The sequence below is a fragment of the Athene cunicularia genome (genome assembly GCF_003259725.1).
Source record: "Athene cunicularia isolate RWA chromosome 5 unlocalized genomic scaffold, athCun1 chr5_part1, whole genome shotgun sequence".
Lineage (NCBI taxonomy): Eukaryota > Metazoa > Chordata > Aves > Strigiformes > Strigidae > Athene > Athene cunicularia.
In genome coordinates, this window is record NW_020799101.1 from 18,344,303 (window position 1) to 18,366,629 (window position 22,327).

The 22,327-nt window shown below is 35.5% G+C and overlaps 1 protein-coding gene across 4 annotated transcripts in view; it reads left to right on the forward strand.

The window, feature by feature from the left end:
* RPS6KA5 (ribosomal protein S6 kinase A5) overlaps positions 1–20,678 on the forward strand; it is a 66,204-nt gene extending 45,526 nt beyond the window's left edge. For 3 of the 4 annotated variants that reach the window (XM_026849180.1, XM_026849177.1, XM_026849178.1), the window contains 10 exons: positions 2,640–2,790; positions 4,135–4,296; positions 5,540–5,665; positions 6,381–6,514; positions 9,692–9,785; positions 12,086–12,256; positions 15,689–15,880; positions 16,396–16,555; positions 17,569–17,732; positions 18,677–19,159. In XM_026849180.1, coding sequence (XP_026704981.1) covers positions 2,640–2,790; positions 4,135–4,296; positions 5,540–5,665; positions 6,381–6,514; positions 9,692–9,785; positions 12,086–12,256; positions 15,689–15,880; positions 16,396–16,555; positions 17,569–17,732; positions 18,677–18,916 — 1,594 coding nt within the window. In that variant the 3' untranslated portion in view covers positions 18,917–19,159. Of the gene's footprint in view, positions 1–2,639; positions 2,791–4,134; positions 4,297–5,539; positions 5,666–6,380; positions 6,515–9,691; positions 9,786–12,085; positions 12,257–15,688; positions 15,881–16,395; positions 16,556–17,568; positions 17,733–18,676 lie in introns of all 4 variants that reach the window. The other variant, XM_026849179.1, reaches the window with a different exon arrangement.
* Positions 20,679–22,327: the final 1,649 nt, after the last annotated feature.

The following is a 22,327-nucleotide window of genomic DNA, read 5'->3' on the forward strand; positions in this document are numbered from 1 at the left end:
CCCCCCCCCCAATCTTCTGAGAGCTTATAGAGAACTTGTCTCTTTCCAGAGTCTTTGTACATACCTTTCTGATTCTCTCATCAGAAAGGTTGATAAATACATTACCTTGGACTCCTCTAATTGAAGTGAATTTTCAAGCTAAGAAGACATTGTAGATTTTGGCCCTCCTGTATATAAAGTAATTTTGCTATCAAGATGTCCTGTCTTCTGTCTTACAACAGGAACTTCTTACTTCTTTACCTACTTCCTCTTTTTGAAATTGGATGATTTCTGAAGAGGCTTAATCTTCATTTCTCTACCAGTCCTGTAGTGTAAGAATCCTCTTGTTTAGTGATGTTCAAATTTAGTACTAACATCCCTAATTGAGAAGTTATTTGGCAATATTATGCTTTCTTTGCCTTTTCTGTAAAGTGTGTCCAGAAGTTGAAGACAAGGCTTATAGTTGCTGTTAGTTCTGCTAGCAGAGTGGCTGTGATTTTAGAGCCTTATTGGCAGATCATCCTTACATCATTTAAAAATACAATCCATTTAAAAACTCAGACTGTATTTTCCTAACTCATTTCACTGTTACTTAAACCAAGAGGTTAGCTTGCTTTGACTTTTTGTTTGCTTGAAATTGGATACTATGTCAGTAGAAACAACCCCTGGGGTATGTGTATATAGAACTTGTGTTTGTCCTTCCACACTGGCAGGACAAGATTATTTAGGAAACAATCTGTTTGCATCTATTTTTGGAGTAATCCAAGAAATTACGTATTTCAAGATAAAAAAATTCCCATGGGATAGCTGACTCTAAGGAATGTCATGTAGTAACTTTAAACAAAATTTAGAACTGTCCTGCAGTGATCAACTATCAGAGACATAATGATTGAGTTTTTATGCTGCCACAGTCTCATATTTCAGCCTCACAGTCTCTCATAGCTTCAAAATGTTTCAGTCTGTGTTTAGCAGAGGCACTCTCAAGTACTACTTCTATGTGTCATGCTTTCTCAAGTCACCACTGTGGGAGTATGCATATAGATACAGACACCAAGCTGAACCTGAGCCAGCAATGTGCCCTTGCAAAAGCAAGCAAAGGCAGCAAATGGTATCCTGGCTGCATTAGACAAAGTATCAGCAAGTTGAGGGAGGTGATTCTTCCCCTCTACTCAGCAATGGTTAGGTCATACCTGGCATACTGGGCCCAGTTCTGAGTTCCCCAGTACAAGAGAGACATGGACATAATGGAGAGAATCCAGCAAAGGTCTGCAAAGGTGATTAAGTGACTGGAACGGATGAGGAAAGGCTGAGAGCTGAGACTGTTCCACCTGGAGAAGGGATGGCTCAGGGGGATCTCATTAATGTATACAAGTGCCTGAATGGAGTGTATGAAGAGGGGGGAGCCAGGCTCTCTCCAGTGGTGCCCGGTGGCAGGACCAGCGGCAATGGCCACAAACCGAAACAGAGGAGGTTCCCTCTGCACATCAGGAAACAGGTTTTTACTGTGAGGGTGACTGAGCACTGGCCCAGGCTGCCTGGGGAGGTAGTGGAGCCTCCCTTCTTGGAAATATTCAAAAGGATGTGGTTGTGGGCAGCTGGCTCTAGGTGATTATGTTTGAGCGGGGGAAGGGGGTTGGACCAGATGACCTCCAGATATCCCATTCAACCTCAACCATTCTGTGATTCTGTATGCTAAAGAGTTTTTAAAGGGGTTTATGTGTATCTTTTTAAACCTGTTGACATGTGTTGTCTGTGCACCTTCCTAATTTTCCTTCAGAGTCCTTAGCTTCAAAATCTACATTTGGAGTAACTGAAAGAAAACTTTCTGCCTTCTGTATATAGAACTGTGGGAGCTACACGTATAAAAAATAGGTGTTGAAATGTGATTCTACTTAGAATTCCAAGACTTTGAACTTCCACTAGCTTTATTTGATGGCTTCTAGCTCTTGTGTTGAAAGAGACAGTGAGGTCCCTCTCCACTTTCTCTTTATTGTTTGTTGTTTTGGGGGAATGCTATGCCCAGTCCCCTTACCTTCCCTTTTCACTAGGCTGATAGTCCTAGCCTTTTTTTGTAGATCTTCATTCTGTATTTCTGATTAATCAGAAAACACATTCTGTATTTCTGATTGATCTTGTTACTCTTCTCTAAAACTTTTCCAATTATAGTGGCTTCTTTTGAGAGTAAGGCATGAGCGCTGCACACAATATACAAGGCACAGGCGAACCTCAGATGTCCCAGGTGTCATTTTTTTTCTCTTTATTTTCTAATAATTTTTGACATTGGACTTGGTTTTGGTTTTTTGACTGCTGTTAGGCATGAAGTTGATGATCTTTGTGGAGCTATCTGTTGTAGCTATGACACTTCTTTTGAGCCGTAAGAGTATACTCAGTATGTATGAAATGAGGATGTTTTTTTCTATTGTGGATTAAATTATATAATTTATCTCCTATAGACATCACATTTCATGTCCAAGTTTTCTCAAACCTTTTTTAAGGAAAAAAAACCAAAAATTGATTTCACATTTGTTGTTTTTCAGTCTTTGAGTACAATAGAAGTTTAAGTGAAATATTAAATGCTACCTTCAGTATAGCAATTCTTTGATTTAATACTCAACACATTAAGTAATTACCAAATAATTGTTATTTTGTTCATTTTACAGGAGAATATTAAAAAGTGAGCCACCTTATCCACAAGAAATGAGTGCACTGTCTAAGGATATAATTCAGCGTCTTTTGATGAAAGACCCCAAGAAGAGGCTAGGTTGTGGTCCCACTGATGCTGATGAAATCAAACAGCATCCCTTTTTCCAGGTAAAAAAAATAAAACCAAAAAAACTCCCCAGACTACTCACTCTATGTTAGTGCCTTTGAAGTTCCAGTCTAAAAAATGCTGTTGTTTTATTAATAGTTTAGAGGTATATTAATTGTATGAATACTAGCATTGAAGTTAGTAAGGATATCCATGTGTTTATGTGTATGGATTCTGTGCATACTACAAGGTTTTTAGTATATTCTCTGTTTCTAATGCTTACTTGAAGCAGCCAAAAGACACTACTTAAACCAGAAGGTTTAATGGAAAACACCTAAATTATATGTTGTGTGTTGTTGTTTGTTTTTTTTTTTAAAGAAAGTTTGTCACTAACATTATTAGTAAAATTTGAATATTGATAAAATTGACCATTAGTGATGTCTTGTTTAGTAGATTTTACTGTTCAGATTGCAGTGTATTAGCATTTGATTTCAAACAGTGACAAAAATTGGATTTGCATACAACATCAGTACTGTTCCATCCATTGGGGTTAAAAATGTGTGCTTTCCCTGAAAAAACTAAATATGTATTTCTGGTACTTCTGAAGTTAAATATATTTTTAATTAGTAAAAAAAAAAATTGGAATATTTGGAGTTGGTAATACAAATAAAACCTTTCAAATAAATATTTTCGATGTAATTATCAGAACATCCATCATGAGCAATATCTTGTTTTTTTAACTTCTGAATTTCTTCTTATCCCTTCTGTATTTCCTTCCTCTTAGAGTCTGAGAAAGTAAAGTTAAACTTCCTTTATTCACCATTTGTTTTGGAAGATACATTTTTTTCCTCATACAACACTTTCTAATCTTGACATAATTTCAGTTCCACTCCTTTACAGTAATAGGGCTGTTTTCTCATAACTACTGTATCTGTGCTTCCTACTTCTAACCATGTGTTTAAGAAAGAATCAGGAGGTATTATGCTCTCAGGGCTGTGGAAGCTGAGATTAGTAATAAAGCGTAGAAATCAGCTATGAAAAGTTGAAGATACTGCGTGCATGCACTATAGCTTACAAAAATATAAATGTTGCTTTCTCTGAAATAGAAGAATAAATCTAAGGGCTGTCATGCTAATTGTTTGGCTCATCTTCACTGTTCAATTTCTTTGTGTTGATGTTTTGTTTTTTTTAAAAAAGCCTGGATTCTGTCTGCTTACAAATAAGTATGATACTTCTTTCCTTTACCCAAGCAAACCAGTAGGACATAATTTAAATGCTTTTCACCTGCCTGTGGAAAATAGCAATTGGAGTTAGGACTGTTTGTTTCTGGACAAGTCTCTGTTTCCAATATCTGCTTCTGTTAAATTTTCACTTGATTCAAACTTATTTTCCTCTTTTTGGTTTAGAATATGAATTGGGACGATTTAGCTGCCAAAAAAGTATCAGCTCCATTTAAACCGGTAATCAGAGATGAGTTGGATGTCAGTAATTTTGCAGAAGAGTTTACAGAAATGGATCCAACATACTCTCCTGCAGCAACCCCTCAGACTTCAGAAAGAATATTTCAGGTATTTTAAGAATTCATGTTCATTTAAAAAAAAATATTTCTGGAACAATTCCACATGTATAACCAGCTTTTTTGTCTCCCTGCCTTTTAAGTTATTGGGAATTAACTGTGTAATTTCCAATCCCAGTTCCCAGGACTATTTGTTCAGCAATTGCAAAATGAGAAAAGTGGAAGCAGTCCTACTGCAAGCATAAAATTCCATGACTCTCCATTCCCAGCTGAATGTCCTACCTGCTGGACTAAAGTCAGTCTGTTCGTTATTGATTCTTTGTACCTCATGAGTCTTGTCATCTTGACTTCATCAGCCTGGGCTACCATGTTCAACAACAGCAATGTAGTTTGCCCGTGTCCACATTATACTTTAGTTGAGGTATTCCTTTGGGAAGTGGGAGCTTACTGTAGAGTTGAAAGTAGGTCTTCCATGTCCTGTCAGAGTGCTCTAATTACTAGACTACTATATACAGGTCAGTAACCAAGCTCTCCTTGCCATTTCCTCCGTGCTATTAAAGAATGATCCCTTCTTGGACTGCACAGTCTGGATGTCAAATGGGCAGAAACAGCTCATGTGCTGCCAACTTGGTAACAAAGCCACAGATGTGGCCATCAGTTCAGATTCTTTCTCTCCTCCCCCTCCTTGTGCTTTGTTGTCTTTTATTGCCTGTTTTTGAGCAGCTTACTGCTTAGTGTACAGGAATATAGCATCGTATTTTGGAAGTTCTTAGATTTGTAGTCACTGTAGCAAGCAATTTATGCATGTCATATGATCTGATTCATCCTGCAGTGGTAGTCCCAGCTGTTCTTGTTACGATACCCAATCATTAATATGAAGCTTATTTTGTTTTGCCATTTAAAATGGTTTGAAGCTTACATCACAGCATAAAAACTATTTCATGCTTTAACTTAAAGCTGTTCTGTGAAGCTAGCTAGTTTGAAGTATAAGCCTTTATCACTATTGCAAAACAATTGAAGACAAGCCAGATTTTTAGCATTATTTACTAGAATTTTTGTATTGTTTTATCTGTAACTGTGGAGACTCATATAACTAATTCCAGGAAGATAGCTGTTCACATTGAACACAGTAGTATCTACCCATCAGTGAGCCAGTTATGGTTTCTGTATTATATTATAAAAATTCTGATTTCTTTGAAAAATTCTTTTGAACCTTCTAATGTTTTTATGCAATATGATAGTTTGTGTTGCAACAATTTCAAGCAATGCCCTTTTCTGATGTCTTAATTTCATAGGGATATTCTTTCGTTGCACCTTCTATTTTGTTTAAACGCAATGCAGCTACAGTAGATCCTCTTCAGTTTTATATGGGGGATGAGCGGCCTGGAACTACAACTATTGCCAGAAGTGCTATGATGAAGGTAATAATATCAAGAGTTGAATTAATTTGGTTAACTTGGAACTGCATAACTTTCAAAGCAGCAATCACAAGCTAGCTTACAGATGATGAAATAGTCATTATTCATTTATCTGTTCCCTGTAATGGCTCCTCAGATGATCCAAGCATATAATTTGCATGTGCTACTACTAAGAAGTGGTTGAAGTTTAATCTGAAAAATCAGATGATTGTCTAGTTTTCCAGAAGTATAGTAGTAATAGTAATTTGACTCCTGATAGTTCTTATTCAGTGAACCATAGATATTTTTGAAGCTGCTTTAATTATATCAGAATTCCTTCTATGATGTATTTGCCCAAAAGTATGTATAGCTGTGTGAAGCCTTATAAGAACACATGCTATTGTGACATCTTCAAATGAGCAAATAGTTTTGTGGATAACTCTTATGTACAGTCACCTTTGATCCTGTTTGTCTGAATATTTTGTATCTTAAGCTATTGCAGCAGTAATGATTTATTTAGTGATTATGTTTGTTTAGTGTAACATAATACTTAATCTTTGAATGTTAGAATAAAGTTTATGCATTTTATTAAATGGAAGTTAAGATTGTTTTATCAGAAAGAGAGCTCTTTTACAATTTTAAATGTAGATGAAAAATTCTCATGAAACTTTACTCTTTGTCTTTGACTGTGTATACTAAAAGTATTCTGCAGAACTAAATACAGACAGTTTCCTAACAGGACTCTCCATTTTATCATCATTATGAACTGGATCTGAAAGAGAAACCATTGGGAGAAGGAAGTTTTTCCATTTGTCGAAAGTGCTTACACAAGAAAACTAGCCAAGAGTATGCAGTAAAAATAATTAGCAAAAGGTATAAATATTCTATAAGACAATAAAAATATTTTCTTTGCTTACTGTCACCCATGGATTAGAATAATGTTCGCTACATTTCTGGAAGTGGAAAAATAACTTTAATTTCCTATCTGAAGAAGCTACAGAACTTTATAGTAACCTTATTACCTTTAGAAGATTCTGAGAGTCTTTGAAACAAAATGTTATTCTTGTTGGGGAGGACACAAGAAGAAACCTAAAGAGTACTTTTCTGGTTCTTAGTTGTATTCTACCCTAATTTCCCCTAATTTTGCTCCTAACCAGAGTAAGGTATAAGGCCCTCCTATCTTTACACCCAAGTGAACTGATCGTAGACTTGTGCTAGCTCCCTTTCCTAAGCAGCCCAATTGATTGCCTAGGACATTGCTTTTAAGAAGGATCTTGTCAGTGTGGGTTGCCTCACATCTAATTTTATGTGTGTGTGTGTGTGTGTGTGTGTGTATGCGCGTGTGTCCGTGTGTGTGCGCGTGTGTGTGCGCGTGTAAAGTGGAATTAGACTATGGACTTGTAAGTTGCATCTTGTTTCCTGGATGTTCTGAAGAGAACACCACAATGGAGGCAGCTGACTTACTTTGCACATAGGGACCATTTGGTTCTCAGCCAGAATACGTACCTCTGGCAGTTTCTGCCCAAAGGAAAGTAAAGATAAGGGATTCTTTGAGGAGTGGATGGATTTTTAGCTTGATTTTGCAGTGTTCATTAGTAAATATGTCCCTAGTCTTTTGTAGGATGCTGTCAGGAAAGGAAAGTGTAAATGTTTTGCTATCAGAATGATGGTTCACAGTGATCTCTTCTCCAAGACATTTGGCTGTACCTCTGTTTTTCCAGACTCTAGAAGTAACTGTCTACCAGACTTAAGTGTTTCATCACATGCTTTTTGGGTAGGATAAGGTCAAGAATAAGACACCTAAATATAGGTGTCTGAGTCAGTTTTCCAAGGTCTGTGATGATTAATGGAGGCCTACTCAAAACTATCAGTGGAGCAGAAAGTCTCGAATGACCAGGCACTAGCAGTAGGATTCAGTAACTTAAACATAGGCATTTATGTAGTGCCATGTTAGCATCTGTTGGTGTCCTCTCTGTCCTCATTTCCCATCAGACTTGTGACTACTATCTTTATGTAGATGTCTCCATGCTTGATGTCTTCCAGGCTCTCCTATGCTTAGGCCACTGAATCCTACTCTAGGTATGTATTTTACAGTGAACAACTTCACCCTGTAAGATTCATTAAGTAGAATTTCACTCATTAGAATGAGACCTTAGACAAGCAGTATGCAGTAGACACCTACTTGTGTCTACATTCAAAATTTTTTTTCTTGTGGTGCATGCAGAGCTGCAGATCAGTGCTCCCATCTCATCCTAAGTGTATTTTTTGTTTCTGGATAACAGTGAGCAAACTAGTATTGACTTTTCCCACAGAAGTGAACTTTTAGGAATGTTGTCCCTAAATGATACTGCTCACAGGTTCCTTTGCTCTTTCTCTTTCTTCTTGGTGGACCAGGCTAAATGAAGGTAAGAAGTGGTCTGTATACAGAGATTTATTTTTTTTAGGATTGCAGGCTGTGAGCAGACTCAGTGTGTTTGTGTAGTATTTAGAGATAGCAGTAAACCCACACTCTGAATGGCTGGACACAAATCAGTCTTGAATGTTAAACTGTAAATATTATTGCTCTGAGGACCATACTAGTAACTCTTGCTAAGGAAAAGTGCCGTAGATTTCTAGTAACTTCTTTGCCTTAAAGACAGTCTTTCAGTCTTACCCATCAAAGGTGCCAAAAAAGTGAATCCTACACCTAGGCAAACCCATTCATGATACTTGAGGTGAAAGCTCAGATCAAGAGTTCCTCTATGGTGTTGCTTTCTTAGGAGTGCTTGACCTACCTCCATCCAACAATTTCAAGTTTATCTGTGTGTCTGAAGGCCAGTGAAACAGTAGAGTCCTGTAAACTTGCTTGAGTTACTGTTCTAGAGCTTCCCATTTGTTTTTCATGATACTGTCTGTTTAAAATCTGAGATAGTAACTATTTATAGAGGGGAAATAGTCAGAAAAGTCCATGCACAAATTTCAAAGGTTTATGTTTATAATACTGAACCTTTTTCATCTGTTTCTTACGTCCACCTTCTCCTGATAGTACTTTAGTGGGGAAAGACTATCTAAGTCAGGTTTTTTAATTTCTTAAGGACCTGAAATCACTTTCAATTTAAACAACAGCATCAGCAGAGTTGCAAGTGGAACATCTTAGTTTCCGTATTGATTATATGAAGCCTGCAGAAAACCGGAATTCTCTTGCATAAAATTCTTATCATAGTTCTGGTCCTAATTAGGAGGGAAAAAAAGGCAACCAAAAGTAAGAATGCATGTGGTAAGAGAGATTCTGTCTGTTACCCATAAGGCCATTCTTTAAGTCAGAACAGGATTGGCCTGTCATGAAGAAAGTTTTGCCAAAATTTTCAAGTGTTACTTGGCCAAAGTAAATCAACATGGAAAACAAAATGTTTTCCCCATTCATGTAGTTTTTCTCTGTCCCCATTCACATAGTTTTTATAATGTTCACCATGTTCACTTTTTTTTGGCTATAGATTTCAGTACTTTCAGTACACAAAGAGAATTTGTGCAATGATTTTTCCTCTGGACCTAGTCTCTTAGCTATTCCATTTCAAATTTTTGCTATGGCTTGTTCAGGGGTTCATTTGTATAACACAGTTCATATATAGATGATGTTACTCTTTTTTCTAGTAGGAGCTCATAGTTTCCATACAGCTTTGGAAGTACTTAACTCCTATAGGAATGGAAAAGGATTGGGCCAATTATTTGAGTCTTCAAGATAATGCTGAACTAACAAGTGTTTGTAGGAACAGGGGTGAAGTCAAAGGTTTGTTTTACATAGAAACTGTTCTATGATATCATTTCAGCTTTTCCTGTAGCAAGTTGCCATTGTATGAAAAACATTGATTTGAGTGTGGTTTTTTAATGTCCTAACTTGCAGGGTTATGTGGAGACTTTGCTCAGCTTACTTTGAATATGCTTTTGATTGTGTTGAAGCAATTGTAGTATTAAAAAATCTGGATTGCAAGCAATTAAAAAAAAAGGTGTAACACTTTGAATGTACAGTTTTCTCAGTAAATTTGGTACAAAATGATTGCTCAATTTTTCCAGAATGGAAGCCAACACCCAGAGAGAAATAACAGCTCTGAAACTCTGTGAAGGACACCCAAATGTTGTGAAGTTACATGAAGTTTATCATGACCAGGTATTTTGAAGAAACTATAATCACGACTTGACAGACACATTGCAATGTGTTTTCTCAAGAACTTTTAGAAGTTAAATGTACTGTTACTGTGGGGGCAACTTATAGTCCGAGGGCTTTTGTCTAGTCAGTACAGAAGAGATGAAGCAGAAGTTCTGCATTCAAGGGAACTTCCAGTTACTCTCACAATTCAAAAAAATATTTGGAACAATTAGAGTCCTGGATTCTGTTTCTGGTTCTGTCCTTGGTCTACTTTGTTAATCATCATACTATATATTAATGGCCCAGTTTCCATATCTGTGATACTGAGGTACCTAATCATCTTTCTTCCTTGTTGTCACAAATCTTAAAACAGTATTTCTGAGTTAATTTGGAAATCTTGCATATCAAGATTAGATATCTAATAGTTTTTTCTTACATATTTGTAACTTAATGGGGATAACCAGGTAGTTCGCTAAATTACCAAATGTGAAAGTAGAGCCTCTATTTAGAAATATATTGAGATCAGTTTTGGGTTTATGTAGAGACGTTAGTTGTCTTTCCCCTTAGTGTAACGCAAGTTCCACAGCACGTAAAAAGCCGTATTTTGATCTCTCTTGGAGACTGGCCCTGGTTTGAGCTAGGGGTTGGGACCAGATGTCCTGCAGAAGTCCCTTCCAACCTAAACTACTCTGTGATTCTCGTCTATGATTTTGTAATGGAACGTGGGCTCTCTTGCCTCCCCACATATTCCTGTCTATCTCCATCTTGCTGTTTATACAAGGGCCAGCAGAGTGCTCATGTGGAGCACTTCTAAAATGAGCTGAGAGTATAAAAAAAAATAAATCTGTACTGTGATCTTTAATAATAAGTAAGATTTTTTTAAACATTTATTTAAAGTATGAGTACTTGTGAGTAGAACAGGACACTTTTTTTCACTTTCCTTTGGATAAAATGCCTATTGTCAGGAATATCTGAAAAAAATGTTCTTCAGATTGCTCTACAACTGAACAGGCTACACTCAACCAGCCAAACCATTGTATTTTTAGTTGCTCCTGGTGGCTCCCAGGTGTTATGCTCCAGATTACTCATGCACAATATTCTGAAGACCAGAACTGATCAAAGTATTCTAGCTTTGACATTTCTGCAGTTTGTCTTAAAAAAAAGAAGTTCCAATTTTTAACTTGTTCTGATATCACTCTGACCAAATTCTACATTAGTAATCCAGTCGTAAAGTATTGTGTTGGCATTCTCTTGTGGTGAACCACAAGAAGTTTTCTAGCAGAGAAAAATCTCATTATCCTTTCCAACTTTCCTGTCTGCTATTCCCAAGACACAAAGAAAATTTGCAGGAGAGGATGTCTTACAGGCACTCCTAGCAATGTGACTAGTAGACACCTCGTTTGTTTTAAGAAGTGTTACTGCTTTCTGTCCTCATAGCTTTCCTTCTGTTCCTTGATTTCTAAATACTGTGCACCTTCTGTTCCTGACTGAATTTCATTTTGTGACCTCTTCTCAGAACTCGTTGCTTGCAAATACTACTTTTGTTACTGTTGTTCAGTGGAAGGAAATGCTAGAAGCCATTGCATGCCTCCATCCATTGCCTTTTGAGAATGCTAACTCCACTTTCCTGTCCTCAGAAGTCTGCTGTTTCTTTAGTGGCAAGGCATTTGGATTGCAGTTGTTTTTTGTGCTAATGTTTTTCTTATAATCAAGGAAGTCACTGTTTATTGACGGTCTTGAAAAGAACAACCATCTAAACAACAATTACTTTTTTAATTAAAAAAATTCTCTTTAGTATTTGAGAAGATGTCTATTGTGATTCTAGTAGCTTTGGCTTCTACTCTGCAGGGGATGAAATCAGAAGAGATTCTAGATAATCTTTGATTTCTCAGTAAAGTTTCAGGGTGCTTTTAAGTGATTTAGTAACATTATATGGCTAACTCCTTACACATATTAATAGAAATATATCCCTACATCAGAACAGTCTTAAACAGCAAAAGTCTATCTTTTTCAAGCTTTATTTGTAAGCCTAAAGAAAGGTATTTCTTTTCCCTACAAATTTATCCATTCACATGATGGCATTGCGTTTTTGTAAATAAATATGGGTGGACATGGGGAAGACGACAACATTCTTCAGTCTCAGTGAGATTGATGGGAAAAATGTCATCGGAGATGCAATTTGGTGCTTTTTGAATTGGTATGAACAGCAGTTTTATGTCTTTAAACTTTGAGAACCTATTGGAATAGCACCTAACTCCTGAATGAATGTTTGTTTGTAATGTTAAATTTCTAACATGCTGTGTTTGTCTTTAACGTTTCAGCTTCACACGTTTCTAGTAATGGAATTGTTGAAGGGAGGAGAATTGCTTGAACGTATTCAGAAAAAGAAACATTTCAGTGAGACTGAAGCCAGTCATATTATGCGCAGACTTGTTTCAGCGGTGAGCCATATGCATGATGTAGGAGTAGTCCATAGAGATCTGAAACCTGAGGTATAGTGACTTACTTATATATGTTTAGACAATAAGTTAATAAATATCTGGAACGTGATGTATTCCTATTCCTGCAGCTTTTATTACAGATTTTTCTACTTATATGTTTTTAATAAAATGTTACCACTTTTACTTGGAAAATTCTGTAGGTATTTTTCTGTTCATAGGTAAACCTACTTGTTAGGAAGCATTTTTAATTTATTAATTTACACTCTAACTTGTCAAAAAATATTAATTACCTGTTTGGGGACAGTTTTTCCTAGTGGTAAGTATATATTTATTGTATGACACAGTTCACAAGCAGAGCTAGATTTCTTGGGTACTTCACCTCTATGTTTCCACCTTTTGTCTGATAACTCCCTCAGTAGGACTTCTTTGGGAGGTAGCTGTGACACACTTGTACTGCCTTCTGTCACAGTGAAACACAAAATGAACCATAAACTAATAGTCAACTAATAAATATGTGTAATTTGAGTTCAGTGAGTTCAGTTGTTTCCCCCAAAAAACCCAATTATTTAATACATATGTTTTAATAATTACTTGGTCTGGTGTTTTTGTTGTGCAGCAACATCTTGCCTTCCAGTCAATTAGTTTACTATGGTAATGTTGACCACTGGCTTTGTTCTGCTTCCTGGAGCCGATATTTGCTCTTTTTTCTTGCCAACAATGTGATTGGATATGTGCTAGTTTTCTTTAGCCCTAAGAATAGTGTAGATTGATGTTAGTTCATCCAGTAAGGATATTGTTTTGGTGATTACAGTTATCGTACCTCAGGAAATAGCTATCCATTTTGTATCTGGAGTTTAAAATGATCCACCATTCCTCCTGATGTTTCATCCTTTTGTAACATACCTTCTGGTATATTGCAAACTTACTTCTTCTATAGTAATTCCAGTTCAACAGGTGCAGAAGTCTACTAGGTGTTGGTATTAAACTGTTTTTTAAAATCAGTCCAAAATACATGTGTTTGAAAACATCTCTGTACTGGAGTCTCTGTAGTAAATAAACAATTAAATAAAGAGTAGCTATTGTGAAATTCAAATGTGTCAGTTGAAAATGTGACTCTTGGAAAAAGTTTCTCTGCTGACATCATCAAGGAAAGAAAACAGCTTTTGAAACAAATCATTATTAAAAGGGCAAAACCCAGAAACCTTTCTCTCTCCCTATTCTTATCATTTTAGTCTTAGTACCATCTTGAATATAAAGGCCAGATTCTATAAAGCAGACCTTCAGCAGCATGGTAAATTAGGCAGTCTTTAATGCTACCTCACGTTCACGAACAGAAGTCTGGGAAGTCCCAAGTAATGAAGGGTGAGCAAACAGCTTGCGGAATGCATTGCCTCTACAAAGTTGGACTTAACCAGCCTGTCTCCTTCCGGCTTGTTGTTTGGAAAGTTACTATTTTAGGTTCAGGCATGAACATGGTATGGGATATGCAGGCTTCCCAATATAGGTGTGGTTAGTGCACCTTTCTGTAAAAAGATACATGGGAAATTCTGTTGCTTTTCTAACAATTCCAGTCAGATTTATTTGATGTTCAACTTTGACATCTAATGTGATACTTCTAAGTCTGTTTTAAAAAGTATGACTGGTTACATGTCACTAAGGATGAGGCTTTTTTTAATTGAATGGACTGGAAGACCTCTTCTGTTTAAGCAATAGTAAGTAGGTCACATATATTGCTCTGCAAAATAGAGGAAAAGTACTGGATAGAAAATAGAGAATTCATAGAAATAAAGGATTCATGCAGCATATGGGATCATTTGGAGCCTCACAGTAGAAGATTTGAGGACTGTTTCTGTGAAGTGATCATTAATCTGTAAATTGGGTTCTAAAGATTTTAGAAAAAGCATACCAAGACATTGATAATGTTTATATATCTGTAAAATATATGTGAAATATAGTGTTAAGTGTGGGTTTTTGTGAAGCATGCTTTATTGACCCAGTCAACAAAGTACGATAGTCTGAATCTAACTTAAAACATTTGGACTATACCTTTTCTTTCTCTACATAACCAATTCAATTTCTATTTTAAGAAAGGTCATCTTGTTAAACCAATGCTACTGCAGTTCTTTATTTACCTGTGGTCTATATAAGCACCACAGAAAGAAGATGATTGTATTAATCACCTATCCTTATTGTATTAATATTTTTGCTGAAATAAGGCTTCCTTCAGATAGATTTTGCACAACATTTTAATAGAGAAAACTGACTTTTCTGATTGTGCATTAAGATAGCAGTACAGAATGCAAAAATACTGTTTTGTAGCAGCTATTATCTTTTATCCATAATCAGTGCTCTCAGGTTCTTACTGATCTGTTTGCAGTCCAGCAATCATTTTTTCCCCTTTCTTTTAATGAGTTTGAAATTAAAGTCATTCATCTTTTGTATTACAAAATTACAAAGGGCTATAGGATTTTTAATACTGAGATTTTTTTTCTAGTATTGCATAGATAAAACAGCAAAGACAACAGAAAAATTTTGGTTTTCTCTCAGAAGTTCAAGGGGGGAGTAGAAATAATTTATAATTCATCCTGGCCTCATCCAGTTCTCATAAGACTTAGCTTCACTCATATATCTTTCTTGACAAATATAAATACTCAGGGAAAAGAAGAACAGATTGTCTTAAATCTTCTTCCAAACCAGTAACAACTTGTCTGTCTTGTCATTCAAGGTGCCACATTCCATTCTGTAACGCTGGTATTGGTAGGGACTAATGTAATATGTTACTTTACCTTGGTGTAAGGAGCAGGCCATTGGTTAGAGGTTGAACTGCTATGTGACCTTCAGTGCTTGAATGCCGCTGGTCCCAAGATTCTTCCAGAAAGCATATCTGTACTGACTTTGAGATGCTAGACAGCAGTCAGTACAACTACTGAGCGATTGGTGCACCTTCTAGCCCACCATCCTTCTCTTTCAAATTACTCTTTTGCATTATTGTGTTCATAGCAATATGGCTTCAGCGTGCTACCACTTGAGGACCAAAGGCTATTCAGTCCCAAGACAAGACATTCAGCAAGAGGTCCACTCACAGGAAACATGCCAGAACGAAGCTTAAGAAAATTTACTTTTGTTTGAGGAAGAAGGCAATTCTCCATTTATGTTGATGTCTGGGTTTTTTTTTTTGTCAATGTTCCCTGATGTATTTTCCCCACTGTTCTTTGCTAAATACCCATTTTCACCAATAGTCTCAGACAGAACTATCCTGACTTGCAGATATACAGGAAGCAGATAAAAATATCACACTTTCTTACATCCCAGAGTACTGTTTTTTCTACTTTTTGATTTTTTTAGCCAGTGTCTGGCAGTTCCCCTTTTCTCTAGATAATGGGAAGTTTTTTGTAGTAATAAATGGAGGAGAAAACACAACTATTAAGTATTTTAAGCGATTTTCTATGCAGTGCTTTATTGATTTTTGTCTTTGCTTTTCAGAATTTATTGTTTACAGATGAGACTGATAATTCAGAGATAAAAATAATTGATTTTGGCTTTGCACGTTTAAAACCGCCTGATAATCAGCCTCTTAAGACTCCATGTTTTACTCTTCATTATGCTGCCCCAGAGCTCTTGAATCACAATGGTTATGATGAATCTTGTGATCTGTGGAGTTTGGGGGTCATTTTGGTGAGTGACTGAAGTTTTTAATTGTAACTTTATTGTATTTACTTTTTGTTTAAATGTAAAGGACTTGACACAATTTTGGACTTGAATTGGGTAGGTACTGAATTCAAGTGAGGTGAAAATACTGCTGCATAAATAATAGATTTGAAAAAATACAGTCTCGTTCTTGAAAAGAGAGATTCTTGTTAGGAGATTTTACAAGCATCCATTTAATCTTGCTGCAGTTTCAATTCAGAGAAGGAATCAGCCTGCATTCTGATTCACCGAAAATGAATTTCAATAGATATAAAATGGGTAGAAATACTTGGTTTATGGTTTCCTGAAACATGAATGTTTTTTTCTAACAAGGACTCCAGAGAAAGTCTTGCATATTTTCAGTTTTCTATAGCCTTGAAGTTATGCTAGTCAAAGTTTTATTGTATAGTGCTGGTGATGCAAACAACAACACTTCATATTTAGTAATAGGGTTGTCAATAAATGTACTGTGTTTGTTAATACTACTTCTGTTCTCATGACAGTATACAATGCTATCAGGACAGGTACCATTTCAGTCTCAAGACAAAAGTTTAACATGTACTAGTGCATTGGAAATTATGAAGAAAATAAAAAAGGGAGAATTTTCCTTTGAAGGAGAAGCTTGGAAAAATGTTTCTGAAGAGGCTAAAGAGTTAATTCAAGGTATGTATTCACAAATACTTCATGTACCTTATATTTTTATCTCAAAAGATAAAATTTAAAGAACGATGCAATATCTGGATGCTGTGATCACGAACAGAGTGCGTAACCTGACAGAGTAGTACCCACAGCTTCAGCTATGTACTGACCCCTAGCACTGGTTATGGGTAAAGGTGCACACATCAGAATGGTGTTACAAATTACTTGTATGCCTAGCAGAGAGCTTTCTAATATAGTGAGATTCTGACAGAAGGTTAGTGGGGTTAGAAGAAACTGAAGAGCTTTGAAAAAATGAAGTCACTCTTTTGAAACATATTTAAAAGCAGAGTTTTTCTTTTATGTTATTTTTGCTTTTGTAAAAACACGAGGTTATGAGAGAAATGTTTTTAAAATCTGAGCTTCTGCAGAAAATAAATTTGTTACTAGCATTTTTTCCTCAGGCTGTACTTGAAGGCATTCACCAAGACAGCTGTATTTCTGAGCTACTTCATTCATATTTGCCATACTTTGATTCCCCTTAAGCATTTGAGCATTTGATTATATTGTCATCATGAGATAGACACCAATCTTAGTTCTACAAAGACAGAGTTCTGAATTTCTGTAGAAGCAGGCTTGTAAGGAATTTGTCTGCTAAAAATGTAGGCATCTCCATATTCAGACCTCAATGGATCATGCAGAGAATGAGGCTTATTCTCTTTATCTGTATCCTAGACAGGTTTTAAGTGAAGAAATAATTTGATAGGTCTGAGTTAATCCAAAAAGAGACATGAGTTATCAAACAGTTAAATAGCATTTTCTTGTATTTTATAATTTTTCTAGAGAGAATGGGAGTGTAGCATTGTGTGAGCCTTATCTAAGATAAATATGGGCATACCTAGGATAACTATTGTCATTACTTACCTGTGAAAGCAATGCATGAGATTTTCTTAAAAAAAAAAAAAAAAAAAAAAAAGTATTTTCTAATAAAAGAAGATAAACAGTTTACAATTTAAGAGAATGTAACATATTTCTATTAGGACTTCTAACAGTGGATCCAAACAAAAGAATTAAAATGTCCAGCCTGAGATACAACGAATGGCTTCAGGATGGCAGCCAACTGTCATCCAACCCTCTAATGACTCCTGATAACTTAGGCTCTTCAGGAGCTGCGGTGCATACATATGTCAAAGCCACTTTTCATGTAAGTTCAAAGCAATCTTATGTCATGTGCTAAATTATGCAATGTGTTAATCTAGATTATTGTGTGTTTTCTTATACTTCAGTGATTGGTTATAGCTGCAATTTTTTCCTCAATACCTAACATCTATGTTTGAGTACAGTAACATCATGAATGATGTGTCAAGAATAAGTTTCTTGAAGACATTTGTACTAATGGGGTTTTGGGGACTGCGACACAGCTGTTCATGAAATAGGTATTATAAATATTCTGTTTCTTAGAGAAATCTATTAAAAGGTCTTCAAACTTTTATTAAAAAGAGACTAAACTTTCCATTTAACTTAAGTAACAGACTCTTTGTCCTTAGAGTTACAAAATTGAGGTAAAATTTATAGAACATACCTAGCTCATGTTTTTAATGTCATGGACACCTTTTTAATGGACTTGCTTGTCTACCATTGTATATTTACTAAAAACCTTTGAACTGCAACTGCGTTATACAAAAACAATGTTGGTTCTCATGATTCCTTCTACATAGAATAAACTGCAATTGAGCAGATTTATGCTGAAATACTTGTAGACGCTTATTACCAAAAAGCAAAAAATAAATGAATTGTTACTTGTAGAGGTCCTGATAATGCAACATAATTTGGGCTGAAAGAGAAATACTAGTTTAACTGAGTGTAGTTTCTCAAAATGTAATCTTAAATAGGTTTAAGGCTTAATAAAAAATACTTTTAAAATAAAAAGAACAAGGAGGCGAAGATGCCAATTAATAATGTTATGTATTGGATCTTAAATACATGTAAAGGCTAGTAAAGTTATTGTTACAGTAAGAATTAGTAGGGATCTTTCAAGAGATTACAGTTCATTTTATGTCTTCCGATAGAATATTCATAATAAGCTACAAGCCATAAAGTGTCTTAAACCTCTTGAAAAGCTTAGAATTACATTTTATTTTTAAACAGGCCTTTAACAAGTACAAAAGGGAAGGATTTTGTCTCCAGAATGTTGACAAGGCACCTCTTGCAAAGAGAAGGAAAATGAAAAAAACAAGTACCAGCACAGAGACACGTAGCAGCTCCAGTGAAAGTTCACATTCTTCTTCCTCTCATTCTCATGGTAAAACTACACCTACAAAGACACTGCAGCCAACAAACCCTACAGACAGCAATAACCCAGAAACCATCTTCCAGTTCTCTGACTGAAAAGCAGAGAATATCCTGTCTTGAAGATTTAAGAGGTTATAAACTTGGTAGTACCTATACTGTCTTCTCCCACCCTTCCTCCCTGTGACTTACAGGCTACAGGAATATGTCTGTTGCTTTAAAAATGTATTTCAATCATACCTTTTTAGCTTTGTATTTCAATACATTTCTTTTTAGCATTAAGTTTTGATATCACTGGATATGGTATAATACTATTATACAACCAACATTATATTCTCTTAGGGCTAAATTACTAGTGCGCAGTCAAGCTCAAGATAAGGAGCTATTCTGCTGATGGTACAGCTTGGAGGAAGACTGTTTTTCAGTGTTCAGAATCTTCCTCCCAGTTTCTTCCCCACTATTCAAAGAAAGGAAGGCTCTGTCACATGTATAGAACTTTTGGTTGTTCTGCTTTTACCCAGCATTGTGAAGAATGACATAGAATCTGATTCTTCATGCATGTAAAGAATCATTAGTACAACGCACCAAAGCAGTACAGTACTTTAAGGCCATTCTATCCCATTTATTTGAATTTTAAGAGCAAAATGAAGCATTATGGAACTCTTACATTGTTTTAAAAAGTAACTCCACATGTCTGATTCTAAACAACTCAGAATATAAGTCTTAGGGTTTTTTTTAATTTATTTAATTTTTTAAAAAACATATAGGGTAAAAGATGTCTGATGGGATGAGGTGTCTAGTACTGTGATAAAATAATTTTTATTTCTACTTTTTGAAGTTATTAACTTTTAAAATGTTTTACAGATTCTAAACTGTAATGCTATAAGAGAAAGTGAAATTTCATATTGAATGCTTTGGAAAATGGTCACATGTTAAAATATCTATTTCAAGATTGAATTATAATTTATATTTTCTTTTTATATTTACACAAGAACTTTAAAATACTAAGATTTTTTTAAAGATGCAAAAACTCCGGTTTCAACATTTGTTATTATAGGGTCCATACAAAATGTATACGAAGTTATTTGAATTTTGCATTGTGCAAAAGTGGCAGTTTAATAGTGACTGTAAAATACTAGAATATATGTTTTCTTTTTTGCACTTTATAACATCAGAAGGAGATGTTTTATAATAAAGTGCACTCAGATCTCTCTTCCTACAAGGTGCTGAGCACTGTTTTACTGGGTTGAATGACCTGAAAACCACTGTATTTAGTGGTTGTGGTCATTGTGAAGGAGAATTCTGTACTTTGCAGGAGTGAATCCCTGTATATTATCCACTGTTTTCATTCCTTACTTTAAACTGCGAAGCTCTTTCTATCTTGCTTTTACATTGTATATAACAAATACTAGACCTGGGCACCTTGTGTAGTGTAGATGTTAACAACTTATGCACTGGGAATACTAAAGGGAAATTATATTGAACACTGTGCTTCACAACTTGTTCACTGTGGTGTTCTACAGTGAAGTATTTCCTACTGTGATAGTATAGTATGTACATAACTGTTTGGAATCATAAATGTGACTTACAGAAACATCAGCATAAACTTTTAAATCAGTATATTTTATAAATTTATGGAGAGCTCTTTTATTGCTCATATTCTCAATGACTATGGATAACGTAAGTGCTAGAGATGACTCCAGTTTTGCAAATGCTTACATGTGTAAGTTTCCACTGAAGTCGGAGAGTAAAGTGAATCATATGCCTAAATTTATGTGATGGAAGACTAATTGACTAGAGGATTTTGTTAACAGCTTGCTCTATCTTACAGTAACCTTAATCCAAACCCTATGCAAAAAAAGGTTATAGGAATTGTTTATACCAGTGGTTTTATTTATAGAATTACATCAGATATCAGTATTGACAAATACAATACATCCATGTTTACAGGGATTGTGTGTATCAAAACAAGGCTTTGAAGCCCAACATGTTTGTTCTGTGTTTCTTTAATAATGGCATTCTGAGGTTTTGGAATTGCTCATGTGAAATAGTTTACTACTTTCTTGATGTGAATGTCAACAGTAATTGCAGCATTAATTTTCAGGTTGATGTGAATATTGAGATTTGCACTGTTTATGTAGAAGTAGTATATTTAAAGATCAGTTATATGTGCTAATAACACAAGCAGTTTGAAGTGGCCGATGTTAAAATATTGAAAAATAATTGTCAATGTAATATATTCAGGTTTGCTTTCTGAATGCTCTCTTTGGAAGTAATCTCAATAGTGAACATGGCTCATTTGTAAAAGGATACTTTCCCTCTCCCCAATAAACTTGCTGTAAATACAACAAACAATCCACCATTAATACTTGTTACACAGACAGTACAAATGAATTGGGAGGTTGGATAACAAGTTGCTTGTAAAGTTGCACTTTGAAGAGTTCTTGCAATTTGTTGCCTTCAGGGTGAGGATGGCAAAAAGGAGTTTTCAGTTTGATTTCATTTAAGTGTAAGAAACTTTTGGATACCAGGTGGATTTGGAATATTGTGACTGAGCAGAAATAACTTTTTAGAACACAGTACAGTTGTTTCCCTGCTGGGAAATTTAAACTGTTGCTTGACAAACTGATGAAACAAGAAGAAGAATGCTTGCATGAGATACTAAATGCTAGAGATAATGGCTATATTGTCAGGTTTTTTTCACACAGGTTTTGAGAGTGTGTTGTGAGATTAAAATTATTGGAATACATCATTTGTTTCAAAGACAGCTTTTGTATATGAATATTTCTGTGTCCTCTTTCTGCTCTAACAGTAGTTATTACATAAAAATTTGAGAACAGGGTAATTATTTTTGGCAGGGGTAAGTACATATAGGTGTCACCTTGCATTGCTTCGAACCAGTTACCTCGGGTAGCTGAAATGTTTATCACCTCTGCCTTTCTGCTGCCTCCAGGTTAACAGCTCTTGAGGAGGTGTGTTTGACACTAAGCTGTCTGAATTTTTAGATTAGCATCTTTACATAAACAGCTGCTGATCTCCATTTACACTGATAAAACTGAGTTGCAAGCTAGGCAGCTCAAGAGCAGGTTCATTTCTTGTTCAGATGTGCCTGCAGGCAACTAGTTACTCTCTGCAGAATGATGTCTCAGCTTAAATCTGTTGCCAAGCCTGGCACTCTAGGTCATATAAAAACTACAGGCCAAATTTTTCATACTCCTACAACCATTTCAAATCTGAAGTGTACAAGCCAATCTTCATTATATTGCCTTTGTGAAGAGTTAGTTGCCTTTGTGTAAATTATGTTTGTATTCAGATAAATTTCCTTCACAGTGCTACTATGCATCAAGCAACTTTAATGTCTAGTAATGATACCTCTCTACTGTCAGAAATGTAATGCAGTCAGCAATATTGTGGGCAGATTTATTTTAAAAATCAAATTTTTGATCAGTAAAGATTTGTGTGGTTATTAATCTAATCTTTAAAGTACTCAATATTTTGTAAAGCTGTTTG